This window comes from Eucalyptus grandis, chromosome 3 (genome assembly GCF_016545825.1).
Source record: "Eucalyptus grandis isolate ANBG69807.140 chromosome 3, ASM1654582v1, whole genome shotgun sequence".
NCBI classification, from domain to species: Eukaryota; Viridiplantae; Streptophyta; class Magnoliopsida; order Myrtales; family Myrtaceae; genus Eucalyptus; species Eucalyptus grandis.
Window position 1 is genome coordinate 52,891,134 of NC_052614.1, and position 13,753 is coordinate 52,904,886.

General features: G+C 41.4%; 2 protein-coding genes and 1 long non-coding RNA gene across 4 annotated transcripts; all 3 read right to left on the reverse strand.

Moving 5' to 3' along the window:
• Positions 1 to 245: 245 nt before the first annotated feature.
• Positions 246 to 1,936, reverse strand: LOC104446396 (ankyrin repeat-containing protein BDA1). Its single transcript, XM_039309778.1, has 2 exons — positions 1,430 to 1,936; positions 246 to 1,133 (listed from the first exon to the last, which is right to left on the reverse strand). The coding sequence occupies exons 1-2, from the start codon at positions 1,934 to 1,936 to the stop codon at positions 246 to 248; spliced, it is 1,395 nt and encodes a 464-aa protein (XP_039165712.1).
• Positions 1,937 to 7,144: 5,208 nt separating this feature from the next.
• Positions 7,145 to 9,621, reverse strand: LOC108959436. The gene is made up of 2 exons (XR_001986987.2): positions 7,518 to 9,621; positions 7,145 to 7,438 (listed from the first exon to the last, which is right to left on the reverse strand). It is a non-coding gene; the product is annotated as an uncharacterized LOC108959436 (long non-coding RNA).
• A 1,889-nt stretch (positions 9,622 to 11,510) lies between these two features.
• Positions 11,511 to 13,076, reverse strand: LOC104444486 (probable rRNA-processing protein EBP2 homolog). 2 transcript variants are annotated; one of them, XM_010058157.3, is made up of 2 exons: positions 12,917 to 13,076; positions 11,511 to 12,786 (listed from the first exon to the last, which is right to left on the reverse strand). In XM_010058157.3, the coding sequence occupies exon 2, from the start codon at positions 12,714 to 12,716 to the stop codon at positions 11,844 to 11,846; it is 873 nt and encodes a 290-aa protein (XP_010056459.2). In that variant the 5' UTR covers positions 12,717 to 12,786; positions 12,917 to 13,076; the 3' UTR covers positions 11,511 to 11,843. The 2 variants fall into 2 exon arrangements, with proteins under 2 accessions (XP_010056459.2, XP_018730705.2); XM_018875160.2 differs by having other exon boundaries at positions 11,511 to 12,808; positions 12,917 to 13,055.
• Positions 13,077 to 13,753: the final 677 nt, after the last annotated feature.

Below are 13,753 nucleotides of genomic sequence, written 5' to 3' on the forward strand. Positions count from 1 at the left end.
CAACCATTATTCATGAAGTTACAAATGTCATAAACTCACAACACAATTTATTAGGAAGATATATTACAGTGGATCACTTGCAGACATCACACACTCAACTACAGAGAATCAGGGACATCAATCTAATACCTGACCTCATCAAACAAACTCCAATTATATACTGCTAAAGGCTCGCATGTCTTAGCTCAACCTCAAGGAAAGAGAAACACCACCATCATTGACAACCAAGACTTTGGTCCTAGTTACTATTGGGCAAACGGCCCAAGAATCGAAAGAGCGGTTCCAAGAAAATTTCTAAAATTTTCACCAGCCCCTTCTGTATCAGTAGAAGAAAAATCTGCTATCATAAGAGGCAACGAGTGCAGGACAGTGGTTTTCACACTAGCACCACTCGTTGATATGATCAGCAGGGATAACGTGAAGCAAAAGTAAGTTAGAACCATTGCGATCATAGATAGCATAATCAACCCGAAGATGTACCGTTCTTGGTTCTCTTCTTCTTGGACCATTTGGATATTTTTGTCTTGTCGTTTCTTTTTGTCTTGGATCATTTTGGTGAGGTAAATGATTATCTGGATCGACACCAAGAATCCAAATGTGTTGCCTCCCAGGAAAATGGTGTACACCAGTCTCGAGCCATCAGGTATGTTCTCCTTTATCTCCAGTGCAGGGGCAGAGGCAGGGGCAGTACTGTCGTTGGATCCCCTGGAAGTATTGTCGATCTTGATAAGTTCCACAATGCTTGGAGGCTGAAGCACGGATTGGTAGGTCGCGTTGGCGATGAGCCCTGCAACGACCAGCAGGGCCTCAATCTTGCCCCACCTCTCTCCATCATCTTTGTTCGAATTCTTAATTGTCAAACGTGATGATGGCTGAGGAGCATTTGAGACTGGTTCCCCATCTGATTGATGACCGTTACCTGCCTCGATATCGTCGTCGTCCCCCGAGACTGGTCTTGAAGCTCCGTGTTTGGCTCCTGCTCGTGTGAGAATTTCTGTGATCTCTCTATCTTGTGCTCCCCTTTGCGAGGGAGTAGTTGAGACATCTAGTGGCGTCAAGCCACTCTCGTTCGGGGCGTTCACCTCCACGACCTCGCACTCCAGAGCATGCCCACGAAGCAGGAAGTCGACCACCTGCAACTCTTTCTCATCTTTGTTTATCCTCATTGATTTTTAGACATTAAGATACTACAGAATTTAGTTATTTTTTGTATAGACAAAATATCTTATATTCCCATGATGATCAAATAAATTCCTTTGCATGGAAGATTTTCGCATATGCTAGGATACCAAATTAACACCCTCAGTGAAGTGATGTAGAAGAAAAAGTGCGATAAAATAAGGGAACCACAAGACTTTGCCTCGAAATTTTTGCTGGCAGCAGCGAGATGCAAGGCAGTGTTGCCTTGGTGGTCTTTCCAATTGATCACCTGCTCCTTCTTGTGCTGCTTCAGATGCTCCACCAACCGAACGAGCACTTTAAACCGGTTGTTCTTCACAGCGAGGTGAAGCGCGGTCTCCTCTCGAGCGGTTTTCTCTTCAACAGACTCGGGTGAAGTGGATAGCAGTATCTCCATGACATCAACCTCCCCGTTGATGATGGCATAATGCAAAGGGATTCTTCTCTCCCAACCCTTCACGGAGCACAGGTGTGTACCAACTTTCAAGAGCTCCTCCGCAATCTCAACGTCACCGCGAGCTGCTGTGATGTGCAGCGGGCTGAACCCATCCCGGTCCACTTTTTCGGCAAACTTTGGCATATGCTTCAGGAGCTCTCGGACGACCTCCAAATGGCCGCCCAAACAAGCGACGTGCAGCAGCGTGTGACCGGCTTCTTTGAGAGCCATCTCCTCGAGGATGAGCTCGTTGCTGCCGATCAAGTCTGTCAGCTCATGGATATTGCCCTCTCGAGCTGCTTCCAGCACCCTTCGCTCCATTTGATCGGAACTAATAATGGCCTCTCTCGCTTCTCTTCTCGGATATCTCTCCCTCTGGACTTGGAGAAAATATATAGCAAGCGCCGCGTAACAATACTTATTCAGTGGTTCGTAAGCGTCATCTCCTCCGCCTACCTGGCATAGATTTATGTGGGTCCACTAATGAATGACACGTGTCATCACCTGAAGCTGGAATAAAAAAAAATACTTTCTCTCTCCTCTAGGGCTAGTTGTCTCAGTTGCAGGCGGCAGTAGGCTGAGCGGCCATTAATGGCTCCTCTGTCTCTCTCTGTTGCCCAGGTCTTTTTTCACGTTTGAGCATGGAGCTCTTCATCTTCCTTCCCGGTCCTCACTCACCTCAAGCCCTCACGCCCTCGCCCTCTTGCTCTTGCGCTCTTTCTTCCACTTCGAGTTCGTTCGTCGCCATCGTCGCCTTTCGGGCTTTGACGATAGAAACCGCGAGTCCACTTCGGTTTCGATTTTGGGTCAGGCACGTCCTCAGCAATGCGGAAGAAATTTGCAGTTACTGGGTCGCGAGTCCTCTCGGCCCTCACACGCAGCTCGCTTCGTTTGTCGCCATCGTCGCCTTTCTGGTTCCGGCGATATAATCTGCGAGTGGGTCGGTTTCATTTTCGGGCTCGGCCGCGTTGGCACCGAAGCGGAAGGAGTTTTCAAGTGCTGGGTCCTGAGCCCTCTTCGCCTTCGCACGCCGCTCGCTTCGCTTGTCGGGGTCGTTGCTTTTCTGGCTCGGGCAATAGAAACCGCGAGTGGGTCATTCTTGATTTTGAAGCCAAAGCAGAAGAAGCTTGCGACTGCTGGGTCTCGAGCCTCTCCGCCTTCACAGGTCGCTCGCGTGTCTTCACTAGACAGATTAGCGTATCCCCTTGTCATCGCTAGCGGATTCTCTCCCACAAAAGGTAAGAATCGCCATGCTACTCCTGTTCACTTAAGGATGAAACCAGTGAAGTGTCGTGTCCCAAAATATGTGATGTTTGTGATGTTTATGTGTAGTTAGCGTGATTTATTGTCTAAATTTTGAGCCTAAACAATCTAGTTGAGTCGCCCACCATCCATTCGACGAGATGCCTGAACTAGGTCCACTTTCTTCAATTCTGGGTTTACTCTGTTTTGGCTTTTTCCTGCGGCGGTCGACGAAGTTTGGTTCGGTGATAGTCCAACGAGTGACTAGGTGTTGTTCAGTGGAGATGAAGATCGGCCAACATTGACTGGCATTGCCAAAGATGAAGTCCAACGCCTTTGGTCAGAGTTTCGATTAAACTCCTTGCCTTAATAAGATAATAACATAGATATGATCGACAATAAGAGTTTTTTTTTTTTTTTTTGTAGCTAGGAGGTTTGTTGGTTGTGTGACCTGCTAATAAGGTTTTTTCTTTCAATATTTTGCAACTAAGTGGATCTATTAAATAAACTAAAAAGGTTGTTGCTAGTTCTGTTACAAAGCTTGTTGCTTATCTGTTACATTTATTTGTTATTCCAAAACTGTTGGTTGGATTACTTTTGTTGATTAAATTTAATCTAATTTTGAGTATACGATGATCTTTCTAACAGGAAAACTATCTATGGCTTTTCATTTTGTTTTCAAGAGTTCAGTCCTGTCATAATTCTTTTGTCTTAGCATACCAAAATTTAAGTTTGCTTTATTGGGGTTTCTCTTCAAAAAGTCTACACTTTACTATTGGCTATCATGAATTAATGGGCTCAGAAGTGCCGCTGATGAAACCATTTCTAGTATTGAAGAAAGTAAAACTCGCGGATGCAGAGCAAAGCTCTAATATTGAGTTAGCCGATTCATCAAAGGTTGAGCTAGGAGTTGTTGGCATTATTAGGCATAAGATATTGTTCAAGACTAGGCCAAAGGTCATTTCCCGTAAGCACTTCTATGCTGCTACTTTTATTAATGACAATTGAGAGTATAATTGATTATTGGAAATGGAAGCTTGATTATTTTTTCAAAGTGATTGTTGCTGAAGATTGTGAAATATTGAAGGAGATCGGCATGCAGAACAATTTAAAGTGACAATTTTTGTACACAATGATTTACTTAGAAATGTATTATGATTGCTTGATTGTTTTGAAGAACCTGTGATCTCAATGTGACTTTTAGATTGTATTCCGATCGTTTAGGACTGCACCTCCATTTCTATGATGATAAATTTAAACTTTGCATCTTTTGCAGGTCAATCATCTATTGGATTTGATATTCCACAATTTATACAACCACTAGGAAGTGTTTCTTTTATAGTTTGTCAGGTGAGCATTTCACCATCATGATATGTGGAACGAAATTATAATTCTTGGTGAAGAATTTAAGCTTTGCCTTTATTTGTTGATTTATGGCTGAAATTGGTTTCCTTTTTCCCCACTCTATCAGCAATGTTATTGATGCCCTTGATAAGTTGAGGTTCTTGAGTGTTACTAAGCCTGCTCTTCTTGGAGATATCGGTGATTTGGAGATAAGAATTAAACCAAATCCTGACAATGGTACCATCATGATAACGTAAGTCTATTATGGCTTATAGATGAATATGGTTTTATTTTAAAATAATTGAGGAATTCATAGGATATGGATGATGATGTTTGATATTTCAGAGATAATGGTATTAGAATGACAAAGGAGGAGCTCATTGACCGGGTATTCTCAAGGTGTGAATAAGCGATTCTCCTCTCTGTACATATTGTAAATGCTTTAACTCGTATGTTGTACCTCAACTTTTTTTTTTCTACTTCAGTTTTAGAAAGAGAGAGGTTCTCTCGCATAGCTAGGTGCGATTCTTATTTACTTAAAAAGAGTTGAATTCTTAGTTCTTCTCTTTTTGCATGATGGGAGCAGCTCCCCACAGTTTATATTTGATCTGTGCTCAACTTTGCCCATTAGAGAGCATATTTGTAACAACTATTTGTTGGATTTCTTCACTAGGCAGATTAAGGTTTGTCCTTGCCCAATTTGGACAAGCGATCACAACCGGATTCTTTCCTACACAAGATAAGAATCCTTAATTTACTCTTGTTCACTTTAGGAAGTTTGTGCCATTTTTGTGGATCAACAGATGTGAACTAAACTCTCCGTGAAACCAGAATTATGAATCACTAGACACCGAGTCCAATTCGTGGTTCACGGGATCGTACGGCTATATTGCTCTAGGTATTTTCAAATTGCTACTTCCTAGGTCTTTGTCGTTTCGTTCCAATCTAAATGTTTATTATTCCTAATATATGGAAAAATAGTATGGGTTCTTTTTACTTGTTGCTTTGCTTTCTCTCAAAGTATGTATATTCCTTGAAAGCAGCTAAGAAAAGTGATGTTTACAGAATGGAGCTTGTCAGCGAGAAAATGCCAACAAATGCATCTTTTAGTTTAGATATTGACATGGTCAAATGGGTGGAGACTCATATTGAGATGCAAGGTTTGGCTTGGGAAGAGTTGATAGACCCTGCGTTGAGCTTACTCTTGGCTAGGGAAGAAAATGCAGCTTTTCAAGTGCTTGAAATTGTATTGCAGTACACAAAAACTGCTCCACAAGTGAGGCCATCATCCTGGCAGGCATGCGATCTCCTTTTCCATGTATTTAACAATAGGATGATGGATAACCTTGTCTGTACTTCCTGATGGTTGGATGAGCAGAAATCTTGCTATAGTGATGTATGTGATTATGTCCACCAAGATTCAGTTAGGTATTATGTGCCTATGTGGTCTGCATAAACTGCCTTGTTTTTTTTTTCATAACCCAGATTTCTGCTGTCTAATTGCAGTCATGTTTGTTTGCCGTAAGATTGCCTCAAATATGAAAGTCGTTTTTGAGTATGAAGTTTGGTGTCATCCATGTTTGCAAAAGTTCTCTCAGAGAATAATTGGTATGATAGCTCCTAAAGAAAATATTTACGCCTTACGGCTCAGTTGCCAAAGATTGAAATTTGTTGTTCTTATAGCAATTTGGGTGCACTGTGGAGAGTCTCCTCCAAGGAAATTAACAGATACTCATTGATTGATTGGCAACAAGCATTTACATTGTAGTCCTTGAGTATGACTCGGAAATACAAAGCCGGAGCACTGCAGAATTTGTTTGGAAAATTTCAAATATGACTCATTTTTGGCCTCTTGACTACCAATGTATCTCTGCTTTTGGAAGTGGCAAATATATACTCGAAACACCGAGTATCCCTGTGTTCCTATTTACGAAAACATCACGTTTTTTCAAAAGTATTGCTCTTTAGATTCTAAGTTCTCACTTAAAACATTCAAAATCAACCAAATCACTCAAACCCTAAATAAGATTGTAAATTGCATGCCCAAGGACAACTTGATATTTCCCATATGGCATTTTTATTAGTGCATGAAGGGTATGTGTAAGAATAAAGGGGTGTGAGTGGTCATTGGGTTAGAAGTAAAATATATTCGGTTCTTTCATAATATTATCCAAGTAAAATTTAGAGACTTCTCCAAGCTCCATGCCTCTGCAGAGAGCAAGTACATCCTACGAGTACATGAAAATCTAGATATGCAATGTGACGCCCGAAAGTTATCAAGTAGCCATATATTCTTGGCACGAACAAGAATTCGTCATACATGATGGAGAGAAACTTCCATGAGCTAAAAGCAAGAACAATGGTCGAGCAAAAATCTAGAACTAGAGCTATAAGCCACAATATGTGATGGCATAAAAGGCTGCCACCATATCTCATGGTCTTTTGGAATTGTTCAATAGTTGCAATGATTGTAACATTCCAGCATATTGAATGCCCTAAAAGACTGTAATTTCCTTATTTGGTGTGGACACCACCTCTCTGAAAAATGGTGTGATCGTTTGGGCATAGCTTAGGCTTTTATATTCTTTCTTGGGGGGATCAGTTGAGATTTCACCACTAGTTGGCCTGCAAGACACCATCAACTTGTCATTGCACAGAGAAAAGTTAAGTGTTGAAGTCTACGAGAATTAAATGAGAAAGAACTATTCTATAATTAAATGATGTCCACAAACGAGTAGACAGACAAGCATCCAAATGCTGCTACAGGATACAAACAAGCCTTAGGACGAGAAACTTTTCACTTTATCATTTTCTTGCCACATACTCAAGTAATCCATGCCTTGGACAATCTTGGAAAAGTTAGCCATTTCAGTATCCCGAAGATCCAAACAGATGGATGTACAACATATGTCTCTTCAATGAATTGCAAGACAAGGATTAGTATGACCAAAACTCCAAACCTTGTAAATAAAATTAGAGGTAGAAGAATCCTGTTTGTGCGTACATTAGGCAATTATCCAAGAAAAAACTCACCCATAAAGAGAAAACAAGTGAATAAGACAATTTAATGACAAAAGAAACAGTAAAATTAGAAAGGCAAGTGTGCACTTACAATACACTAAGAATCTTGATGGTATCATAGAACAACCACTACAGAGTTACAACGGGTCCAACGAGTATAATTCTAATGGGAAGGCTCCTCGTAAACAGATTCGCAACCTTGATATTCCTGATTGCCTGTGGCAAAATTGGAACTTACAAATCAGATCAAACTTTTCTGAGACAGCAGGGTAAATAACTGCTTGCAAACATATACCGGCATGAGACTGTCAGCTTTTTTGTTGTTGATGGAAGCAACAATATTGTTGGCAGGATTTGATACGAAGCTACCAACATATCCAGCAACATATCCAGCTAAGCATGTTACCCCGAGTTGTTAAACTTTTGAGCAATCCTCCTTTCTTCTTCTAATAACACGATAAAGGAAATCCACTGAATGCTCAAATGTCGAGAACATCACCATTGAAACTGCCTAGGGACAAAATTAAGAGAGGATCAATATGCAATAATACCAGGTTTCTTGCACCAATGGTTCAACAACTTGGTGTGAGTTTCCATACTTTATTGTGAACATAATATGGACAATAAACGTTCAGAAGTAAAAGATGCAAGCATAACATGAGGACAAACCAACCACCTATAGACCAGCTCTCCCACCTAACAAAGTTGGGGATTAAGTTTTTAATGTCACTTAGAAAGAGAATGGTCTGCTCTCCCATAGAACAGCTTCCGTTCATCGAAGCATCTTTTACATGCAATATTCAATATGAGAAAGCTGACCAACTCTGTAGCCCGAGAATGAATGAAAAGATTACACAGAAGATTTCAACCAAAGCAGTAGAAGCCCTCTGTAAAATCTGAAAGCAAGAAAAGCATTGGACTGTCCCTTCTACCTCTAACACAAGTAAACAATACTAAGGCCACAGAAAATTACCCTAGAAGGCCCTTTTGATGCATATACTTTAGGGAAGCCATCAACCAAGCCTTTTGAAAAGTGGGATTGTGCTTGAACCCGGATTTTAACAGCTTCAAAAGGGCAAAGTGCCACATTTGCAAATGCTTCCACAGAAGCACTGCCGAGAAAAAAAATCAAGCTCCTATTGCTGCCAATCAAGGCATTGGAATAAACCCGTTTGAAGTACTCATAGAGACTGAATCTACACCCACCTTGAGCACCATATCTAAAGAACTTGGTAGCCCAACCTCTCCAAAGGGCAGAAGGGCATTGCTTACTCAATAGAGTAGTGAAACATGAATAAATGATGTTATACTTGATTGGATTCACCTATAAGATAACAAGGATTCACATATAAAAAGCTTCCAAGTGAAACAAGTCTTTGCAGAAATATTAAATACATGCCAAAGAAGGACAATCATGAATAAAGCCACACCACGGAACCATCCAATTCTAGTTGAAAATTGGACTTTCCACATTCAGTCGGATTTGGCCATATTAGTAGTTTCACAATCAAACGGCCACCAGAAAAATATGTAAACGAGTCATATAAGGAATCTTGTAAACTCATCCAGTTATAGTTCAATCACTGCGGGAACACATATCAAGAGTCCACAAAAGCACCACATCTTTTATTCAATCTATCAAGTCTATGTCATGAATAAAACTAGTACCGAAGTAGAAAACGATTTGGGGTATTACCTCTGATACGCTGATGGTGAAACCAATCGAGTGACTCAATTTATTCACTGAGCTCAACTAAAGAAGAGAACATGTTCCTCCAATGCATAGAATTTACGCTACAATATTGAACAAGAAGAATGCCAACAAAAGCAGAACATCCATTTCACTATGACCCAACAAATATAAATAAAGCTGGAGCTAAAAAAAAAAAAAAATGAGAGAAAGGGAGGAAGTGGAGGCCGTGGACGTGTAGCCCGATTTACATGTGCATCGAAGAAGTGCCCATCTTCATCTGCGCCGATAGGTCGAGGGGTGTTTCTGAATTTTCCCTGGATTTCTTGAATGATAGAGTCAAGGTCAGAGCCTCGTGTAATGGCTTGCTCGGTTGCTCAGCTTCAATGGGTGTGTGAAGTTTCCTAGTCTTTTTGTACCTGGATTGGAAAAGAACCAGAGAACAGCTGTACACACGAGCAAGACCAGAGGTAGCGAGCTTGTTGCGCGTTTTCTCCTTCCTCATCATTTCCGACGCTGGATCATACGCGGGCAGCCCCAACACACTCTTGTTGATGTTCCGACTGTTGGAAATGGCAAGATGCTGCAGAGAAGGTATCTGCGTTTTCTCTTTCTAGACTCGAGGAAGGAGAAGGCAAAAAAGCGCTTGAAAACAGCATTAGTTAATGCTTCTGCTGAGTCTCTTTTCAACCACAGCAGCAGAGCAGAGAAAAAATAAAATCCTCTGATTTTTTGTACTTCCCTATTTTCCAGCTGCTCTAAATCCAAGGAAATGTGTCGACCTGTTAGTGGAGCCACCTAGACTTGCGCGTGCCAACCTATCAGACCTGTTAGAGAATATTCCGTGCGGGCTGGACCCAACCTATCTCGGATCGGCCTGGAGTCGTCGATCATTTGTGATTACACATTAGGATGATTGGTTCATGGTTCAATTCAATAGAACCGGTGTGTGCATGCGCAATAAGAAAAAGTGACAAATTTTAAGATATTAATCTTTAGAACCACTAGATGAGATAGTGTATAACTCACATTTCATTAATTTTTTTGAAGAAATAATTTTATAAAGTATATGGAGTCGATCCGATTTAATCAATCTTATTCAGTCTAGTTCTCCCTTGAAATCGAGAACCGAACCTCCCGAACACCAATTCCACTTTTAGGAGCTAGGAACCAGATCGAACCAGCCCAGTCCAAGCAGCTCTTGATTCGAGCAGTCCATTTTGTATACTCCTAATTGCACATCATCAATAGATTATGCTCCAAAAAGCACTCTCTGTTTCATATTGGCCCTACAACAATAGACTGTAAAACTTCCTTTTATCAGAAAAAAAAAAAAAAAAATGAAAAAAGAAAGACTTTTTAAAGTGTTCAACGTAAATGTCGTTTTATCATGATGACGAATTTATGGCTATTTGATAATCTTGAAATGAGCCCATGACGTAGATATAAAGATAGAAGTTTACCGTACTTACAGTAAAAAATGTGAAAGGATAACGTTAATAGCCGTCAACATAGTGAAAGTCAACCAAGCCTGATATAAAGATAGAAATTGACCGTACTTAGAGTAAAAAATGTGAAAGGATAACGTTAATAGCCATCAACATAGTGAAAGTCAACCAAGCCTGAGCAGACACATGACCAAGATAACACTGACAAAGATAACACTGCCAAGATAACACCACAAACGGATCGGAAAATGTTATCTGACACATTGGTGTAAAGGTTGTGCCTTTTTTTGGTATGTTCGAACGATCATGTTAAAATTTGTCACCACGGTGAAAAATTGTGCATTTCTTTGGTTCTTGTTCGAACGATTATTTTGAAGATCAAAGGTTGCTAGTAAAAGACTCTAGTTTTTTCATCCTGATGAGGCAAATTGATCTTTGACCAATTGCATTGGTAACAACTCTAATCACCAATATCCATACTTAAAACAACTCCCTTTTGGAGACCAAAGAGCAGCCAAACCAGCTTTACTACCCTGCATTCCATACATATGATTTCCCATCTGATGAGAATCTAGATCCAAAGTGAGACAGCAAGGTTCACAGCTTCATCATCCAGAGGGGCAAAAACTCCGCTTGAGATCTTAATGTACATTTCAGATATCCAATAATGCCCAGCCAGTCAGATGAATAACCCAGTATCTGTATGCAATGCAAAAGCATAAGATTGCTTTTCTAGTAAAGAAGACAATGACGAGCTCCCCTGTCGAACTGACCTTAGAATTGGCTATCGGGTAAACTAATGAGAGAACATCAAGGAATGATGCAAGGAAGTAGGTGGAAGTGGTCAGCAGGTCACATTTTGCCTGGTAAAACAGAATCTTTCCACCTGTAGGAGGTACTACAACAACCATGAAAAGATGATCGGAGTACGGTTGTGTCTAAAAGCCGTGGCCCCTCATGCCCCTGACAGGCATTTGCTGCATCCCCACAATAAGCAACACATCGATCCATCATCGAAGGCTCAAACCAGGGGCAAATGCAAAGGAGTTCCGATAGGAGTCTGCAGCTAATTTGTGATGTGAGCACACACAGAATTTGTTATGCAGGTTACTTATCAGAGACAACATCCAGCAACCTTGGCAAAATGACATCAGCAAGTTGCCTGTACACATAAGGCTAAAACAACTGCGGTCGAGCAGAGCCAAAGAACACAACACTTCAATGAGGCTAACCACGAGAAAAGTGGACAAAAATGAGCAAAAACAGTATTGACTTGCATATAGGAGGCTATGTTTAACATAATCAAAATCAAATAAGCAAAAGTGAAACCAAACTTCATATGCTGCATTAGCAGCTAAAGTACGAGCGCGCTACTGTCATATATGCTCCACAAGCTATCACAAAGCATCATCCCCCTACCACAAAATTGTCTTGCATATACTTCCGTAATGAAGCCCTAGAATGGAATGATACCGGAACACAATCACCTCTTCCTTTTCTTATTTCCGGAGGCATTACTTTGTTTGATGCCTCTCAAGTCATTGGTAGTCTCGGCGGTGTTTTGCTTCTTCACGCCTTTCCTCCCCCCAAACCCGAATTTGGAGTCCCGCGTTTCCCTCTTCTTCATCTTCTTGTCCATTCCCTTCCTTCCCTTGCCAACACCTTGCCTCGATTTCCCTCCGGATCGATCCCCTGGAGTCACACCAGGCCTCTTCTTCCCGGACTTCACGAAAGGCTTCCCGTCCTCGAAATCCAAGGGCAGATCGCCGTCCTTATCGTTTTCTGGGAATCCACTCTTCTGCCTCTGCTTCCTCCACTTCTTCACAGTCTCTATCTCATCCTTCTTCTGCTTAGCTCTCTCTTTCTGCTTCTGAGCCTGAACCTCCTTCGCCAGCTTCTTAGACTCCCTCGCCTTCTTCCTCTCCTCCGCCTCCTCGATGTTCCTCTTCTCGGCCAAAAGCCGGCTCTTCACCTTCTCCATGTGAGAATCGGTCTTCACCATCTCCGCATAATAGTCCGACGGCCTGAGAAAGGGGAGCCCCATCGACTCGAACTTCCCGAAGGCTTCCCTCGTCCCCTCGAGCGCCTGCGTATAGAAAGCGAGCTCCCGCGCGAGGTCGTCGTTCACGTCGACCTCTTTCTCCTGCTGGCTGTAGACGTCGACGGTGAGCCTCTGTATCCAGGGCACACCCTGCGGCCAGCTCATGTCTCCGAGCTTATCCATGATGCCGTCCCGGTCGTACACGGCGTTCGCCTTGGCCTCGGGCAACTTCACGTCTTCATCTCCGTCTTCTTCGTCTTCTTCTTCGTCCGATTCCAACTCGGAATCGACGGCTTCGTCCCCAAGATCGTTCATTTCATCCTCCGGCACATCGTCCTCATCGAACGCGGCGGTCCTCTCCGATTCACGGCCATCCGACACGACTCTATGAAGAAAGACAAACGCAACTACGCTCGATCAGAACGCGTGGTCAGAAAACTCACTCACCAATTCTTTTGCCAGCGGTTTCCCCATGCTACGGACAAGCAAGCAAGCAGAAGGGGGACGAGACTCACCTCTGTTTCGCCGGCAATGGGAGCGGCGGCGGCGGCGGCGGCGGCGGCGAGAGAGTGCGAATCTGCCGACGAGCTTCGAGGAGAGAATGAGAGACGGATGGAAAGAGCGAAGGTCGGTTGGGGTTTAGGGTTTTCAGTTTTCACTTTCTCGCTTCAGATTTTAGAACCAGACTATTATTTTTGTTTTTCCATCGTGTATTTGGAAAAATAAGACAAATAATCCCTTTAACTTTTCTTCGATATCCAATATAGTTCATAAATCTCTAATATATTTAACGCGATCTCTAAATTTTTAATTTTTTTGATATGGTCCGTGAACTTTTATACATGTTCAGTTTAAAATCTAAACTAGATGATTAAAGAATTGAATTTGAGTATAATAATTTAGGAATCTTAATAACAAATTAATAGTTTAAATATCACATTGAATATATTAAAATTTTCAGGATCAAATTGCATGTTAAGATGAAACTCATGGGCTATTTGTATAATTGTATCTATATATTTTGTTGGGCTTTTACCCAAGAAAATAACAAATAAAAATTGCCAATTTTAAAGCACTTTCTGTCTAGCGGTACACATAATTAGTGCATTAACGATAAAAATATTTCTTTATTAGCTTTGGCTAACAATTAGCTTAAAAGTAGCTATCCAACAACAATGCATTCAAAATGACAAAATATCTCTGGTAAGTTTCATAAGTTTCTTAGAAGAGGTTCATCGCGAAAGTTTAAAAATAATTTTCTCACTTTCTCACTGAGATCTAAAACATCGCGCAAATTATTAATTGTAAAAAAGTATGTATAAATATGCAGTCGATACTTAAATATTTTAAGA

Excerpts from the sequence above, each read along its gene's own strand:
- LOC104446396 (XM_039309778.1), bottom strand. The coding sequence starts at position 1,936 with ATGGAGCGAAGGGTGCTGGAAGCAGCTCGAGAGGGCAATATCCATGAG. Across the intron at positions 1,134-1,429 it reads AGCAGCACAAGAAGGAGCAG|GTGGTCGACTTCCTGCTTCG; the intron begins GTGATCAATTGG and ends AAAGAGTTGCAG.
- LOC104444486 (XM_010058157.3), bottom strand. The coding sequence starts at position 12,716 with ATGAACGATCTTGGGGACGAAGCCGTCGATTCCGAGTTGGAATCGGAC.